The sequence below is a fragment of the Pipra filicauda genome, unplaced genomic scaffold (assembly GCF_003945595.2).
Source record: "Pipra filicauda isolate LSUMZ 115617 unplaced genomic scaffold, ASM394559v2 scaffold656_size334665_pilon, whole genome shotgun sequence".
In the NCBI taxonomy this organism is placed as follows: domain Eukaryota; kingdom Metazoa; phylum Chordata; class Aves; order Passeriformes; family Pipridae; genus Pipra; species Pipra filicauda.
The window spans coordinates 220,088-238,440 of NW_024104816.1; the positions used below are offsets into that span (position 1 = coordinate 220,088).

At 56.0% G+C, this 18,353-nt stretch overlaps 1 protein-coding gene across 3 annotated transcripts in view; it reads right to left on the bottom strand.

Annotated features, from left to right (window-relative positions):
- NOS1 (nitric oxide synthase 1) overlaps positions 1-18,353 on the bottom strand; it is a 58,005-nt gene that overhangs the window by 18,200 nt on the left and 21,452 nt on the right. For all 3 annotated transcript variants that reach the window (XM_027747979.2, XM_027747978.2, XM_027747980.2), the window contains exons 3-12: positions 14,961-15,093; positions 8,847-8,984; positions 8,255-8,400; positions 6,724-6,886; positions 5,469-5,560; positions 4,867-5,008; positions 4,217-4,356; positions 3,632-3,806; positions 2,311-2,412; positions 1,431-1,625 (exon numbers count right to left, since the gene is read on the bottom strand). In XM_027747979.2, coding sequence (XP_027603780.2) covers positions 1,431-1,625; positions 2,311-2,412; positions 3,632-3,806; positions 4,217-4,356; positions 4,867-5,008; positions 5,469-5,560; positions 6,724-6,886; positions 8,255-8,400; positions 8,847-8,984; positions 14,961-15,093 — 1,426 coding nt within the window. The remainder of the gene's footprint in view (positions 1-1,430; positions 1,626-2,310; positions 2,413-3,631; positions 3,807-4,216; positions 4,357-4,866; positions 5,009-5,468; positions 5,561-6,723; positions 6,887-8,254; positions 8,401-8,846; positions 8,985-14,960; positions 15,094-18,353) is intronic.

The window sequence follows — 18,353 nt, forward strand, 5'->3', positions numbered from 1 at the left end:
TTCGAGGGAGGGGGGACCCATGGCTTGATTTGGGAGGGAAAGGAGCAGTGTCACCCCCAGGGAACCATCCAGAGGGAGCTGAGGGGTGGGAAGGGGCTGAGGGGACACTCAGAGCCCTCCCAGCTCCACAGGGGGGGCTGGAAAAGCCTTTTTTTTTTATCTGCACATTAAGTACAGCCTCGAATTTGAGCTCCTCGAGCCCTTCTGGGAGCTTTGGGAAGGGCTGCCATGGGAAGGAGACCCTCTCTGAAGGGCTGGGGGCTCACCCATGGCTCTGCTGAACCAGGGGACAAAACAAGGGAGAGGCAGGAGAGAGGGGAAAGGAGCCAATGCCGTTTTCCACCTGCTCCAGGGGCACTGAGCCCCAAATCCCAGGGCTCCAGGGCTCCAGCAGCACCCAGGATTGAATTCCTCGAGCCATGAAGGGGAGGAGCAGCTGGACTCCTCTTCACAGCTCTCCCTCATCCTTGGAACCCCTGGGGGGTATTTTCTGGGCAGTTGGGCAACGGAGCATGCACAGAAAAATTGCAATATCATAAACCTTGCTGGCTTGTAACAGCATCTGGCCAACTGCTTTCTCACCTCTTGAGATGCTCCTTAACAGCCCAGAGGCGAAAAGAAGGCAGGCAATGCCAGAAGGGGAGAGTGATGGAAACACATCCTTCCCCCTCCCCGGCCCACTGTTTGTTTTTTTTTTTTTTCCTAAGAGGCCCTTTGGGAAGGGGAGGCAGCAGAAGCCAGGAATAAGCACACAGAAGCTAATTCCGTGCCCTCACAGGCTGCAATCAGGGCCAGGAAGCATCGGGGTTCCTGGTGGGTTGGTTATAGAAGTGAACAGACTGCTCCTGGTTTGGGATTGTTCCTTAAGGGCTCTTGACTAAAGGTCACATTGTGTGGAAACCACCAGAGCAGGGATGGTTGGATAACGAGGGAGTGTCTGCTTAGGGGCTTTTTCCCCCCCGTGGTCTGAAGTGTTAAATACTCCAGCAGCAGCATTTCAGCCTCCTGCCGGTCCCGCTGGGCAGGAGCCCCCCCGTCAGCCTGTTGGATCCCCAGGCTGGCAGGAGCCATCCACTCAGCCCTGCAGGCTGCAGAGGGGAGGGATACAGGCCTTTTCCAGGTCATTCCCTCACTCGCCCAAGTGCAAAATTAGGCTCTTCCAAAGGGAGGAGCTCTGCTCCATCCAAAAGTTGGGGGCGGTCAAAAAGTTGGGTGCCCACAGAGGGGCAAAAAGCCATTGCCCTGAGACAAGGGGTGACATCCAGGGGTTATTACAGGACATTAGGGCATCAATTAGACTTGTCATGGACCTGAGGGACAGCTTGCTGAAGGGATTAGATGGTGTTCCTGCCCTTCCTGCATCTTCAGCTCCCACCCTGCTCTTGGCCCCACCTCTGGGCACCGGTGGGAGGTGAAGGTGAGGACAGTACCTGGTACTCAAAGGAGGGTGTGAGGCGGTAGTTGAGCATTTCCTGGTGGAAAACTGGGGTGATGCTGCCAGACATGGGCGGGACAATCCACACCCAGTCGGCAGGACAGCCCCCACGGCACCGGTACTCGTTCTCCATGTGCTTGATGAAGGACTCCGTGGCCGAGTGGTGATCCACGATGGTCACCTTGTCACTCTGCCGGGGGAGGAGAGAACAGAGCCCACAGCTGTTACCACACCCCAGAAGGCAAGAGCCAAGATTTTGGAGCTGTCCCAAATATTCCTCACTCCCACGGTCTTACGGGACCTTTGGAGATGACCCAGGCTGGCTGCTCTTCCCAAGGAAGCTGTAAAGCTGCCCCAGTCCTTCCTGGGTAGATGTGCTATGGGATCACTGCTCCTGTGATTTGTCGTGGGCCAGGCAAAGGCTGAGATGGCACGAAGAGGATGGAGCATCCTCTGTTCGTCCCCCTGGAGAGCTCTTTCGTGGCTTGTGCAGCTCCATGGGGCAGCTCTGATCCAGCTCTGGGAAGGGCTCCCACCCTCTGAACTTGGATTGCCAAGCACTAGTTCAGCTACTGAACCTTTAAGTGCTGGCAGGGGGAGAACCTGGGCCAATTCTTGCCTCCTGGATGTGACAGAAGGGCTGGATCTTGCTCCCTAGGGATATTCCCTCTGGACCAGCAGAACTCAGGTGCTGGTAGGGCTGTCTTTAAAACATCCAGGGCACAGAGATTATAAATTTTACTGCAGAACAGCCCCAAATTAGGGAGGCACAGCCCAATTTCAGCAGAGTGCTGCGTTCTCCTCGGATTGATGTCTCCATCCCGCTCCCCGTGTCCCTCAAGCCTGGCCCGAGCACAGTCCTGCTCCGGAGGTACCTGGAAGCTGTACAGCACAGCAATGTTGATCTCCACCAGGGCCTGGTCCTTCCACAGCGAGGAGGTTTTCCTCATGTCCAGATTCATTTTCTTGGCCACTTGCTGTAACAACACATGGCAGAAAGTGAGGGCTCCTCATGGCCAAGGGACCAAGAACTGGAGACCTCTGCCTGGGAGAGGAGCCCAGAGGAGGGACCCAGGCTGGCACAAGGCACCCTCAGGGCAGGGAAGGGCTGATGTTTTGCCTTCCCTTGAGAAGCTTTGGTCCTGCCTTTTGCTCTCCATGGCAGGAGGACGGCCTTCCTTCCCCCCTGAGCAGAGGGAGGTGACCAAATGCCCCTCAAAGGGCCATCGAGAGCAGTTGCACACACACAAACACACACACACATGTACACACACACACATGCACACACACACACACATGCACGCACACACACAGAGACACACACACACAAACACACACAAACACACACACACATACACAAACACACACACACAGACACACACAGAGACACACACACACACACACACACACACACACGTACACACACACACACACAGACACACACACAGACACACACACACATGTACACCACACACACAGACACACACAAACACACACACACACACACACACACAAACACACACACACACACACACACACAGACACACACAACACAAACACACACACACACACACACACATGTACACACACAGACACACACACAGACACAGACACACACACACACACACACACACACATGTACACACACAGACACACACACACACACATGTACACACACACACACACAGACACACACACACACACACACACACACACTTGCTCTCACCCCTCTGGTTTTCAGGTGTCTGGGGAGCAGTGCAGCCCCACTAAATAACACAACATCCCCCTTGGAATGTCCCGGTGAATCCAGATGCCCTGCACTGGCACCTCCCCATGGCTTGGCTTTATCCCTCCCACTGTGGGCAGCCCCCAGGCCACGGCTGAACACTCCGGAGGGGCCAGCTGGAGGGTCCCCATGGGCAGGAGCATCCCCGAGGAGCCACCAAGTGTCTCAGCACCCATGACCTCAGTCAAGCACACGACCAGCTGCCTGCTGATCCCTAAGATTCTCTGGGAAGTCTGTGGGGAGCTCAGTAGGCATCTGTGTTAGATACACAACAGCCAGCCCGTCACACCCTTGGCTCCAGGAGAACGGATATCCTGTACTCCCCCACTGAAGGTAACACTGTGCCGGTGTCCTGCCTGCTCCCCAGTGACTTCCCACTCCCCAGGAGCTCCTGGAGGAGGAGGAATTACCTCCAGGATGTTGTAGCGGGAGTTGTCGCAGTAGTCCCGGACCCCGATCTCGGTGCCCATGTACCAACCGCTGAAGGGGCAGGCGGAGAACTCCAGGCCCCCGATCTCCAGGAGCATGTTGGAAACTGCTGGCAGACCATACCACTTCAGCCCCAGGTCCTTGAACCACTCAAACCTGCCAGGACAAACGGGGTTAGGCAACCAGCCAGACCTTTCCCTGGGAAGTGGAGGAGGAGGTCACTTTGCTGCCGGGGGGGAAGGACGTGAGCAGAACGAACCCGGGAGGCAACACCTCCCATGGGGGCTGTCTGAGGGGGGAAAGTGAGGTATCAAGAGTGCTGTGGAGTGGTGCAAGTCCTGGGAGACTTCAGGGAAAGGAGAACTAGCCCCAGACAAGGACACAACTTGCTTTCCATCTCCAGGCTCCGCCAGCCTGAGCAAAGGGAAGACCTGGGGGAAGGTCCTGGGTAAAGCACCCAAGCCATGGCAACGAAAGGCCAAGCACAGGGGGTGGCTTGGGGTGGAACCAGAGGATCTCAGTCCTGCTGATCCCCTTGAGCAGCTCTGGGGCTTCCTCTGACTTACTTGGGGTGCCGGATGGGCACTTCCAGCACGAGCTCCGGGGGGATTTCGAAGAGCTCTGGATCGTTGCCGTTGGCTTGGAGGAGCAGAGGCAGGATATCAAAGCGTCCGTACGGCGCCTTCCAGCCTTGCTGGATGCAGATCTACAGGGAAAACAGAAGTGGGGTCAGATGTCCCAGCAAGTCTCTGCTCTTCAAGCGCTATGGGCAGAGAGTCACATGGCTCCGAACGGGATTTCCAAGGATTTTCCAAGGATTTTCCAAGCTATGCTCGGCTCTGTTATGGTTGAGTAATAACTTCCAATCAAGGGAGCTACAATGGGGGGTTGCCTGTCATAGGCAAGTAAAGGGGATTTGGGCTGAAAATGAGCCCAGAACTAGATCCCAGGTAGGAACGTGGCTCTGGAAAATCCACTCATGCCATTTGTGCCTGTGACAGGGGAGAGGAAAATGGGTGAGAAGAGCAGAAAAGCGAAAAAAAATACTCTTTATTCCTGAGAAGATACCTGAGGGCGAGCCAAGCCCAGCCTCCCGTCGTGGTGCTGCAGTGGGTGAGCTAAACCTGCTCGACCCACCCCCTCCTCACTCCTGGAAGTCTCAGATTTCTGGGTGTCCCCACCAGCCCCACGGTGCCCGGGAGGTTCCCCCTGGTACCTCTGTGAGCTCCACGTTGGCAGGGTCTCCCAGGATGGTGCCGTCGGGCTGCTTGTAGCCGGCGTAGCGGATGAGCTGGGCGTTCCAGATGCGGAAGTCGTGCTTGCTGTCCGTCCGCTGCGGGAAGATGGTGATGGCAGACCTGGCAGGACAAGGGGCAGCGCCGGTGAGGCCACCGGGAGGGGGGAAGTGCTGCAGGGAAAGGTGCTGTCCCTGCCTGTCCCACCACCCCGGGTGAGCCCCAAGCGGTTTTACACTGGAAGGAGTCACGGCAAGGCTCTGGAATTTGAGGTGCTTCCAGCTCCAGGCAGAAGCTGGTTGAAAACACCAGGTTTCTGACAAATCTGGAGAGCAGCCCGTGCTCTGTGTTTGACACAGAATACAGGAAAGGAGAAACAATAGGAAAATCTGCCCTCTGAGGTCCCACAGAGAGCAAGGGCTTGATTTGGACCAGCAGGACACCTTCTCCTCAGAGCGGGTCCCTCTAACACAGGTGAGGGCTGCAACCCTCCTGCTGCTGAAGGAGACAACGTCAGCAGGGCCCAGAGCTGGGTTTGCACACATCTCAGAGGCCTCTGGACACAAACTCCCTGGTGGCTCACCTGAGGTTCCCTTTGTTGGTGGCATATTTGATGTGGTTACAGATGTAGTTGAACATCCCGTGGGCTGTGGTGCAGTCCCGGGCATCAAACACCTGGAACAGGGGAAGGGATTGTGGTGATGCTACAGGATACTCCAAGGGCAGAGCCAGGCAGATGGAAACACAGCACACGGAGAACTCTAGACACCACTGCGGCTTCTTAGGGATTTAAAGATCCATAATTATGTGTTCTCTGCCTTTAGAACACGTGGATGTGTAATCCAGCTGCCCCTTTTGCTTTGGAGAGGTGAGTCATCTGCTGCTCAGGCAAAAACCTCCTCATTCCAGTGCTCCCAACCTGCTGCTGTCCCTGGCTTATCCAGCAACGATTTTGGGCTCTGCTCTGTTCCTCCTGGAGATCAACACTCAAAGGTGAAATAGGATAGGGGTCGGCCAGGTCTGAGGGACAGGGTGTCATGAAATCATAGAATGGTTTTGGGTTGGAAGAGGCTTTTAAAGAGCATCTCATTCCACCCCCTGCCACGGGCAGGGACACCTTCCAGCAGAGCAGGTTGCTCAGTGCTCCCTCCAACCTGGCCTTGGACACTTCCAGAGATCCAGGGGCATCTACAAGAGGATGGGGAAACCAGGGAAGAGGATCAGCAGGAAGCTTGAAGTTCTTGCAGGAATGCCCCCCCCCCCCAAGGCTCAGATGTGCCCAAAGAAACTGTGGATGAGCTGAAAGCTGAGCTGGGAGCGAAGGAGGCCCAGCCCCCCGGGCAGGCTGTGCCCACACTCTGTGGGAAGCTCCACGAGAGCTCCTCAGCAGCACTGGAGCTGGGCTCCAAGACACAGCAGGAGTTGTCATCTCTGTGCCAAGGGATTCCACTCGAGATCACTAATCCCCAGTCTGCTCTACGCTCCCACCAGGCAGAAGGACACTGAGCCAAACCCTCTCCCGCCGTAGCATCTCTGTACCGAGGGCGAGTGTGTCCTGCTGCCTCTCTGCAGGCACAGCAACAGTTCTGGAAGCAGCAGGGGAGATACCAGAGCACTGTCTGATTTTGGAAAAAGTTCCCGGAGCGCCAGCCCCATTTCAGACACCTCAGCTACACCAGCCCCACCGATGCTTTTCCATCTCCCGCCGAGTTCCCAGGCTGTGCACCCCCAAAGCTGCTGCTGTGTGATGAACACCCGCTGCTGTACCTGTGCTGTGCTTCCCCAGGTGTCTGAAGAGCAAGATTTGCCTCTCCACAGCTCCAGTGCCCCCTCTTTACCTGCAGCTTGGACCACTGGATCCTGCCCACGCAGCGGGCTGCGTTCCTCCAGGCGTGCTTGGCTCCGTAGATGAGCTCGGTGTCCCGCAGCTGGTAGGTGTCAGTGGCTTCAATCTCCTTGGTCACCTCCTCCAGCCTTTCCATGTGGGCCTTGGAGCCGGATCTGGGTGGGTGGGGAGCAGAGGAGGTGGCAGTTTGGGTGCTCTCCACCCGGGTGTGAGTTCTTCCCTCCTTAAGCACGTGTGTGCTCACACACACACACACACGCACACGCACGTGTGTGCTCACACACACACACACACACACACACACACGTGTGTGCTCACACACAGACACGTGTGTGCTCACACACACACACGTGTGCTCACACACACACACATACACACACACACATACACACACACACATGTGCACACACACACACATACACACACATACACACACACACATACACACACACGCACACACACACATGTGTGCTCACACACACACACACATACACACACACACATGTGTGCTCACACACACACACACGCACACACATACATACACACACACATGTGTGCTCACACACACACACACACACGTGTGCTCACACACAAACACATGCACACACACATGTGTGTGTGTGCTCACACACACACACACATACACACACACATGCACACACACACACATACACACACACACACACACATACACACACACACGTGTGCTCACACACACATACACACACACACACATACACACACACATGCACACACACGCACACACGTGTGCTCACACACACACGCACACACACACGTGTGTGCTTTCAGGTAAGAGATGACCAAGGACAAGTGGGAGAGGTCGGTGGTTGGCACAGACACACAACAAAACCAAACACTACGAGTGAAACTCCACTGAAGAAGCAGCTGCTCGTGGGGCACTGGAGTCTCACCCTGCTTTGACTCACAAGTGTGAAAGACTGGACCATGGAATCATTGAATGGTTTGGGTTGGAAGGGACCTTAAAGATCATCTCATTCCAACCCTCTGCCGTGGGCGGGGACACCTCCCACTAGCCCAGGTTGCTCCAAGCCCTGTCCAACCTGGCCTTGGACACTTCCAGGGATCCAGGGGCAGCCACAGCTTCTCTGGGCAACCTGGGCCAGGGCCTCCCCACCCTCACAGGGGTGAATTTTTTTCCTAATATCTAAACCTACTCTCTGTCAGTGTGAAGCCATTTCACCTTGTCCTGTCACTCCAGGCCCCCTGCAAATAATCTCTCTCCATCTTTCTTGTAGCTCCTTTCAGGTACTGGGAGGTCACCCTGAAGCTTTCTCTTCTCCAGGCTGAACAATCCCATTTCTCTCAGCCTTTCCTCATAGGAGAGGTGCTTCAGCCCTCTAATCATGCTGGTGCCTCCTCTGGACTCTCTCCAACAGCTCCCTGTCCTCCCTGTGCTGGGGATGTAGAGCTTGAGGTGTCCCGTGTGACACCTCGGCAGAAGCAGCAGCCTCGGGCTGTGACCTTCTCCAGCCAGTCCTTACCTCTTTATGGAGGAGTAGTACTGGTCAATGAAGTCCTTGGCCAACAGGAGCACCTCCTCCTTTGTCCTGGTGTCCTCTGACTTGCGGATGTGAGGGCTGGGGGTCATCACTGAGCCCATGCAGATCTGCTCGGTGCAGGCGGTGGCCTGGCGGGACAGGAGGGGACGAGTGAGTCTGGGGTCACTGCAGCACTCCTGGTGACCTGAGCTGGGCTGGGGGAAGCCAGCGATTCCTACACAGAGGCTGGTGGTATCTTTGGCCAACAAGGACATTTCCAGCCTGTTTGTCTCCACCCCTGTTGTTAAGGCTGGGTGAGACAGCTCAGCCACGTGCAGTCAGCTCTGCTCCCACCCAACAAGGACGATCAGGGCTCGTGGGATTCTTGCCCCGGCTTGGCGTGAAGTCAAGGAGAGGTGGAATTCCCTCTCCCCCAGCTTATTGCACCACAGGTTTAAAATTCCAACCCTCCTGGAGACCAGACTGACCCGAACTCATCCCCTCCTGCATTTGCAGTTAAAACCACCTCGGGAACACCGTGATCCCCTCAGCTGTGCTCAGACAGCTTCTGGCCAGTCCCATCAGCTCTGCTCACCATGGCAGTCTTGAGGTGCAGGGTGTCGTGGAGCACAGAGCCCGTCTCCCAGTTCTTGATCTTCACGAACCGCGGGCATTTGGAAGGGCTCCCGTTGGCCGTGTTCTTGGTCGGGGACTGACGCCCGGATGGAGGTGGCTGGACAACAGGGAACACCAGGAACAAGGTCAGGCACAGGGAAAGGTCACAACAACAGGCAGCATCTTGTGTTAGAGGATGCCTGTGCTTAAATTCCAGTGCTAACATAGCAAGACGAGGTGTGTTGTCCAAATATTTGGCACTTTTTTGGGGATCCTACAATGGGGCAGCCAACTGAGAAGTCATGTCAGGTTATGGGACAGCCAAACCTGTAGAAGAGGAGGTAAAAACAGGGGTAGAACTGACTTAGAAGAATGCCTTGTGGAAGATCTCTGCACTGGATTGGGTGTTCCTTTCCAAGGAGCATCACCTGCCCAAGTTCTGCCTCGCTGGCCAGAGCACTGTGAGACAGAGCTAACAGCTGGTCATTCCTCTGAGCAAGCCAAAGGCACTTCTCCTTTGATAGCAGCGCTGGAAGATCCCAGGAATAAGGATGGATAAATTACCATGCTGAGTCACGCGTGGTTGGATACCTCAGCTCAGCTCCGAGCCTCCAGCCCTCCCTGGTGCTCTGCTGGGTGTGCTCAGCCAGCATCTCAAGAGTCCTGTGCCAACAGGAGGAGAGTCTCAGCCAGCACAGAGATTGTGAGGAGAAGAACTGGTTACAAGTGCTTCTTTTTGAGTGTTTTCACTGATAAAATCTGAATTTTATTCTGTGGCCCTTATTCACCCCAAGCACTTAGGAGCTTAAAGAGCACTGGGTGTCTGCCAGCGTGCAGTGGGACAGGGAGCTCTGGAAATGTTTCTCCTTGGAATCAAATCTTGCAGTAGGAGGTAATTCCATCACTGTGACCACAATGCTGTTGCTGCAGGTCTCAGGGGGAGATCTGTTCCACCCCAGAGCATCCTGGCAAACCCTGTTTGTATTTGGCACCACTTCAGGATTAAATCTCTGCAAATTATCCCTGAGCCTGGACCGAGTTTGCTGTACCCTTCCTACATGAATCCCGTGGCTGGTGTCCCTTTCTGATCCATCTGTGAGGGTTTTTTGGAGATGGCACTGCCCTCAGCAGAGCTGTGCAGAGTCTCACCCTCCTTTTGGGGGGTTCTGGGCCCATGTCACAGTTGCACTGGCAGCAACAGCACAAATTCAGCATTACACACTGGAAGAGCAACCAAGGAAGAGCCAACACAGGGTGGAAGAAGCTCTTGGTTCAGGAGGGAAAGCAACAGGAGCCACGAGGATGACAAAGCAGGTGAGGCTCCAGATCTGACTGGTTCCTGCTTTGCCAGACAGAGGATTGCTCTGCTTTCCCAAAGCAGGGAGAGATCCATGCCTGACTGATCCCTGAGGGCTGTGCTGAGCAGACACCTCTGCACTGCCCTGGTGGCACTGTTGGCCAGAGTTTTTGCCCAGTCCTTGTTTTTACCATATGCTCCAGACTCCTTTTTTTCCCTGGAAAACAGGGATTTTACAGTCAAGCAGCCTGAGGCTCACAGTGTGATACCATGCACTGAAAGCACATGCTGGGAACAAGGGACAGAGGCTGGAGGGGCAGGGAGAGATTTACAGCCTGACCCTCTGGGCTGTGCTGCCATGGATCTCCATGACATTCCTCATGTCACAAATCCTGTGGTCTTCCCAAGGAGAGTTTCAAAGCCCCTGAAGCCGAGTGACCAAACCCTGGATCTCAGCCTCCCCTTCCCATGCTGCAAAAACCAAACATGAGAACCACGCAGAGCTCGAAACCAGCAGTAAATAAAAAGAACCACCAAAATGTAGCCCTGCAAAAGCACAATTTTTAAGTTAATTGTTTTCAGCTTTAGGGAATCGCCCCTGAATTTTGGCAGTGGCAGTTCCTGGTTGTTTTCCCCCCCTGCTTGTTTTACTCTTTCAAGGGAATGAAATCATTCTTTAACCACTACCAGCATCCTGTGCTCTCTGAACCACCCTGAGTGCTGAGGGGAACAATCTGCCACCTTCCTTCCGAGCCTGATTGCTGAGAGCAGCTCTGTGAGACTGGTCAAACGAAGCTGAAAGGTGCTGCTCAGAAATGCAACTGAAACCAATCCTCACCTGCTCCTCCACCCGCCAGACAGAAATCAGGAGCGCCGGGCGGGAAGTGTTGATTGTTTAAATCCCAGCTAGGTTTGATTTCCTGACAAGGCGTGCTGCTAAACAACATCTTGGCAGAGCAGGGGTGGCCCAAGAATCCAGGGGGGTTTGTGCCATGAATCCAGGGGTAGCCATGACCCTTGGAGCGAGCGAGCTCCAAGCTGGAGGACACTGGCTGCTTAACATCTGCCTACAGATGTTCTGCCCTGGGCTCCCTCAAAGCTGCTCCCTTTCCTGTTTGTCTTTTTTCCTGCGGGATCTGGGGAAGCTCGAATCTTGGAATCACAGAAACATTAAGGTTGGAAAAGACCTCCAAGATCGTCGAGTCCAACCTGTGGCCCGTCACCGCCTTGTCAACCAGACCAGAGCACTGAGTGCCACGTCCCGTTGTTCCTTGGACACCCCCAGAGGGATGGGGACTCCACCAGCCTCTTCCAGTGCCTGACAACCCTTTCAGCCTGTGCTGAGAGAGGGCCCCGGAGCGGAGGGATGCCAAAATCCTGGGATGCCAGCCAGGCTGGAGCATCCAAGGCAACACCACCTCCAAGAAGCAGAGGTGTCAGGTCTGCCAAGCACACCACAGAGCAGCTGTGGAGAGAGAGACACGCAGGAGAGACAGGGAAGCAGCTCTCTGTGTGTGTGTGTGGGGGTGTGTGTGTTCCTTCCCCGCACGGCAAAGCTGAAGCCAAATATTACCCCTCGTTCTGTCTGTCAGGGAGGCTGTGTGAGATCCTTTCATGTTCTAATTAGGCAGCTGTGATATTAGTGACTCAAGGGTGGCACAAACTGGAGAGCCGAACGCAGCAGTCGGGGCGCACACGCGTTATGCAAACGCCTTTTGGCAGGGGGTGTGGTGGCACTTGTCGGCAGCACCCAGCCCCTGAGCTGTCTGGAGACAGCAGGAATGCAGGCCTGGGTGCTCCTCGGGGCCAGAGTGACGGGGAGCATCTCCCCTTTTGGGATCTGAGTGGGATCTACGGGTCCTCACCCTTCCTGCACCCTGCGCTGGCTCCCTGCTGGAACCCCCGGGCTGGGGGGCAGCGGGTAAAGCGTCACCAGCTGGGCAAGGGAGGGGATTGTCCCGCTCTGCTCTGCACCGGGGAGGCCTCACCTGGAATGTTGTGGCAGTTTTGGGCACTGCAGTGTGAGAAAGATGTTAAGCCAGAGGCCAAAGGAGGGTAATGAAGATGGGGAAGGGCCTTGATCTGAAGGCGTGTGAGGACACTGAGGGCACTTGGTGTGTTCAGCTGGAGCAGAGGAGACTGAGGGGAGACCTCAGTGCAGTTCAACTGCCTGGGCAGGGGCAGAGGAGGGGCAGGGACTGAGCTCTGCTCTGGGGGACCAGGGACAGCAGCCAGGGAATGGCTGGAGCTGTGTCAGGGCAGGCTCAGGTTGGATCTCAGCAAAAGGTCCTTCCCCCAGAGGCTGGTTGGGCACTGCCCAGGCTCCCCAGGGCAGTGGGCACAGCCCCAAGGCTGCCAGAGCTCCAGGAGGGTTTGGATGATCCTCTGGGGCACAGGGGGTGACTCTTGGGGATGGGCCTGTGCAGGGCTGAGGGTTGGACTGGATGATCCTTGTGGGTCCCTTCCAGCTCAGCAGATCCTGTGGTTCTGTGATGAAGACTGCAGCACAAGCCCAGGTCAGAGATATATGGCCATGCTGACATTTCCTTCCAGACTTTGCTCACTGGAAGTGTGGGGGTTTTTTTTGCTTTTATAAAGCTGTAAATCACCCTCACAAGCGTGGAGCTGATATGACTCCCTTCCCCTGAGAGCTACACGGACACAAACCTCCCCGTTACCTGGAGCTACTAAAAACAAATCAATCCACACGGGTTGAAACAGGGCCTGGCGCAGCTACAGCACCTTTCCATCAGTCAAATGGAGGGTCAGGGGGATTGGGCTCCTGGGAAACAAGCGAAAAACACGCTGCATGACCTTGCAAAAAATAAAAGATCGATGCCCAGCGGGTCTTTCAGCACCTCATTACGAGCCTGGGTGAGCATTCACCACCCGGCCAAGAGAATCCACCAAACCCTGCTCTGAAGAACAAGGTGTGGAGAAAGCTCCCACTCAGCTTGGCTTTGCCCTGTGCTAATGGTATTTATTGCTGCCTGGAAGAAGTTGAGTTGCCCTGAGCACACACACAGCCCCTGGGGAACAGGCTGCAGGGAGCACGGGGGGTGTGTGTGGGGGGAAACCAAACTGCTCCCTGAAGAGCAGGCGTAACGATCTGGGGATAAGAAGGATAAAAAAGAAAGCTGTGCATCTAGTGCAAATAAAAAAAAATAATAATAAAGAGTTTAATAGCAGCTTAAGACTGGAGGTTTTGGCAGCTCTAACATGGAGAGAAATTAAGCTCTGAACACAGAAGGTTGTAAAGTGCTTATAGTAACAGACACGTACCCACGAGGAGCTTAGCAAAGGAGGCAGAAGGAGAGTCTTTCCAGAGCTGGGGCAAAGGGAGCAGAGCTGTGACCTGTGCTTGGGTGAGACGGGCTTCTGAGACCTGCCCCAGTGCATGAACCACGTGGTGGGACAGGGGGCTGCCCAGGGACATCCCTGCAGAGGCAGAACAGAGCCCGTGGATGGCCCCGTTGGGGTGTAGGTGACACCCACTGCGAGGTTGGCTGTGCTGCTGGGACACCTCACCTCAATCCTGGGCCTCAGCCAGGCAGGGGGAGGGTGGAATCGGTCCCAGCTGCATCTCAGCACCCAACCAGGTTGGTTAAAACCATGCAGCAAGGCTGGTGTGGTCAGGAGCATCTCAGCTGCCCTGTGTGTCCACCAGCACCAGCACGGTGGGTGTCACACGTCCCGTGGGGCTCTGGCACTGTGAGGCTGCACTGGGGACACAGATCCATGCAGGAGTCCCAGGAGAACTGTGTCCAGCTCTGGGATCTCAGCACAGAAAGGACGTGGAAGCTGCTGGACAGAGTCCAGAAGAGTCCATGAAGATGCTCTGAGGGCTGGAGTCCCTCTGCTCTGGAGCCAGGCTGGGAGAGCTGGGGGGGTTCACCTGGACAAGAGAAGGCTCCAGGGAGAGCTGAGAGCCCCTTGCAGGGCCTAAAGGGGCTCCAGGAGAGCTGGAGAGGGACTGGGGACAAGGGATGGAGGGACAGGACACAGGGAATGGCTTCCCACTGCCAGAGGGCAGGGAGAGATGGGAGATTGGGAAGGAATCCTTGGCTGTGAGGGTGGGGAGGCTCTGGCACAGGTTGCCCAGAGAAACTGTGGCTGCCCCTGGATCCCTGGAAGTGTCCAAGGCCAGGTTGGATGTGGCTTGGAGCAACCTGGGCTAGTGGGAGGTGTCCCTGCCCATGGCAGGGGGGTGCAACAAGATGGTCCCGAGCCTGATCCCCCATGTCCTGCCTTGCTGCTGGTTAATCCCATCAGGGAGACACGTTTGCCTGAGCAGGCTTGGCAGGGCTCACCCACGTCATGTTTTCCCTGAGGTGATCTTGTGGCCTGGCAGGGTCTGCCTTACGTCTCTGGCTTTGCTACAAGCGTGGAGTTAATCTCCTTTTGGCAAGGAAGCCTGAGAATTTATGTCCGTGGAGTGTGAGGAGATGAAAAGGCGCCGTGTACCACGTATTATCTGAAGTGCTCTATTGAATTACCCTCCTGGGAATCAAAACGACTTTAATGATGCAACTTGGCCGTTTGCCACCAAAAGGGATCACATTCCCCAGGGAGGTTTCACAGTCCTGGTCCCTGGCTGTGCTCCCATCCCACGTCAGCCCTTGGATGGAGAGCATCATTCTCCAGTGACCCACATACCCTGTCTGACCCACGGGGTCTGCACCCCACCAACCCCAGCTCTGGGGATCAAAGCGCGGGTTCTCCGTGGGGTGAGAGCCCACCAGGATGGGTCACATGTCCCCAAACCCACCTTCCCACCCAAAGCAGCAGGTCTCTTACCTGCTCTGCTTCAGAGTAGGGGTTGTTCAGGACCACGGGCACGTTGCTCTTCCCCCACAGGTCGCCCAGGACACGGTCGTTCTCCATCCGAGCCGGGAAAGCTTTCTGAGGATTGTTTTCCCCTTCCCTGAAACTGGAGGGTTAAAAACCATTTGGGTCAGTGGACTGGAGGGTGGTTGGGTGCTGGGATCACGGGGACAGGTCCTGTTCCAGCTGTTTTCCAAAGGAGTGAAACCTTGCACATTGCCCTGCGGGAAGGAAGGAAACTCTGCCTCGGCCAAGACGATGAATCACCGCGGAGAGGGCAACCCAAACACAATGGAAATTCCACCTCGTGGGCAACAGGAAACCCCTGCCCCAACACTGGCTCCAGCAGGTTACACAACAGACCCCCTGCACCCCGAAAACCAGGCTGGAACCCTGTGAGAGCAAGCCCGGAGCCGGGGAAAGGGGAGTCGCCCACAATTCCAGCTGCAAAACCTCCCGGCAAAATGAGCTGGGTTTGCAGAGCAGCTTGGTGTTTATGAGCAGAGAAGAGGGGAAAAAAAGCCCAAGAACAAATAGGTGGTTCCCAGGAGGTGGGAAACAGCTCTCTCTCCTCTTCCTGACCTTTACAGATGCTGCAAAAGCTGGTGAGTGCAAGCAATTCTAGTCAAGCAAACGGATGGATTGTCCCCCGGGAGCTGGGAGCGTGGGTAGGGCTGGGGACTGAGGGTATCCCAGCGCTGGCTGCCCTGGACTGTGCAGTGAGAGCAGAGGAACTCCCGGTGCACAAAACCTGCTGCACAGTTTTTGCCTGGGGAACGCACCCCGGGGGCGTCTGAAATGCCACCCGGGCAGGGGACGCCAAACCAGCGCCACACGAGCCCTCTGAAGGAGGAAACCAAACGGGGCTTGGAGCTGTGATAGTCACAGAAGGCAGGTGGTGGCATCTGTGTCACCAGCACCACCTCCCCGGCGAGGCCAGGGGTGGGAAGAAGCCCCGTGGGCTGGGTTGGGCTGGGCTGTGTGGGGCCAGGGCAGGCACAGCCCCACGGCTCGTGGCCACGCTGCCCTTGCCCTTGCTCAACACACCGCCGGGGTGATGTGCTCTGGCAATTGTTTGGCTCCTGCTGTCAGTTCTTCAGAGTCTTCCAGATGCCCACTGAAGTCAATAATGAGCCTTCTCATTAATGACGGCGGGTTTTGGGCACCGACCAAAGTAGGGCACTTTGCACTCAGGACATAATTCACACCAACATGATGCTCTTGACACCGTCCCAGGAAGACAAACAAACTCAGTCTCCCAATCCTCCTCGTCCCCCAGCTCGTACCTTTAGGAAGATGCTTCACTTAAAGAGGATCTCCTCGTGCTCCACGTTTTCTGTAATTTTCCTGCCTTTACAGAGCAATGTTCAGCTGCCAAAATATTTCATTAGATACCTGGATACCTTCCAGACACTGTCTGCCTTAGGGTGAGAGTGGCCAGCCTGGCACAAATGAGGAGGTACAGGTGCCATAGGGGCAGTTTTCACTGGGGTTTCTCTGCCCCCAACTCCCCAAGGACAAGGAAACTGTTCTGTGGTGACTTGGCTCCTCCCAGGGTATGAAATGGTTTCAATCAGATAACACACAAGAATATCCAGAAGTATCCCAGAAGCTCCACCACAGCCAAAGGCAGCAGACCCTGGATCTCTGCTGCACAGTGCTGGTGCTTTTCCAGCTTTTCCAGCAGATCCCAGGGGCAGGGACAACCACAACCCAGGCAATCCCACTCTGCCCAATGCCAGCCCATCCAAAGGGGAAGCTTAGGGTCTCTTGACACGTCCAGTCTACCTCCATGTAGGATAATCCCCAGCAGCAAGACAGGGAATTAGCAGGATGAAAATTCAGCCAATCTGGCTCTTCCCTCTGAGTCAGAGCCAGCTGTTAAATCTCCTGGAGAACACTCATTTCCCAGCTGCACATCCCTGCCCTCTTGCCCTGAGCCCCATCCTGCCAGGGAGTGTGGAGCCAGGTCAGCACAGGGCCACCAGACACACGAAGGGACGGGCACACACAATGAGCCCCGACGTGCTGCTCCTCGAAACTGGCCCAAAAATCAGGACACAAGCCCTAAATCCATAAGTCAGTGGAAGAAATCCCTTGGCTTTCCTGGTGCTTGGGGCTCAGCAGAGGGAACCTGCCTCTCAGAAGACCACGGTGCCTCTCCAAGGGCATGGACTTTGCCTGGAGAGGCTCAGGGTCTGCAGAGAGACCCCAGCGTGCTACAGATCCCACAGGCACCTCTGGAGAGGCTTGGGGTCTGCAGAGAGACCCCAGTGTGCCACAGATCCCACAGGCACCTCCGGAATGGTGCTGAGGATACACCTGCAGGTGCCTGGCTCGACCTGCTGCTTCCAGAGAGGTGTTTGCAAGCCCAGCACTGGCACGAGAGAAGCTCCTCAGTCGGGAGAGTCGGACCTGCTCCCGGTCACTGGCCTCAAGGTTTGCTGAGCCTTGCTGAGAAGAGGAGACTGAGGGGAGACCTTATTGAGGGCTTCAACATCCTCACGAGGGGCAGTGGAGGGGCAGGTACCAATCTCTGCTCTCTGTGAGCAGTGACAGGCTCTCCAGGGCAGTGGGCACAGCCCCAAGGCTGCCAGAGCTCCAGGAGGGTTTGGATGATGCTCTGGGGCACAGGGGGTGACTCTTGGGGCTGGGCCTGTGCAGGGCCAGGGGTTGGACTGGATGATCCTTGTGGGTCCCTTCCAACTCAGCATGTTCTGGGATTCTGTGATTCTGTGACTCAAGGAAACAGCACGAAGTTGTGCCAGGGGAGGGTCAGGTTGGATCTCAGGCAAAGGTTCTTCCCCCAGAGGCTGGTTGGGCACTGACCAGGCTCCCCAGGGCAGTGGGCACAGCCCCAAGGCTGCCAGAGCTGCAGGAGGGTTTGGACAACACTCTCAGGGACAGAGTGGAGTTGCTGGGGTGTCTGTGCAGAGCCAGGAGTTGGACTGGATGATCCTTGTGATCCCTTCCATCTCATGTTCTGTGATTCTGTAATTCTAGAATTCTAGAATTCTATGCCCCTTCCCAAGGAGCAATGAGTTCCAGGTGGCCATTCCGGGGCGGATGCTCAGGAGCAAACGCTCCACATCCCATCGCGTGTTTGCAAGTGTGGCAGGAGCGGGCTGTGTGTTGCTATTCTTGACGGACTCACGGCTGTGTGAGCACGGCAGGGCGGTGCTGCCTCACCCTCAGCCTCTGCTGGAAAAGCGCAGTCAAGCGTGGCTGCCACAGAGCCATTAGACCAACCCCGGGGGTGCATCCCTCGCCTCCACGCCGGTGCTGTGCCACGGGGTCGGGCAGGGGATCCCTCCCTCTCTCCCTCCCGGAGCTCGGGATCGGGGCAGGGGATCCTTCCCTCCCTCC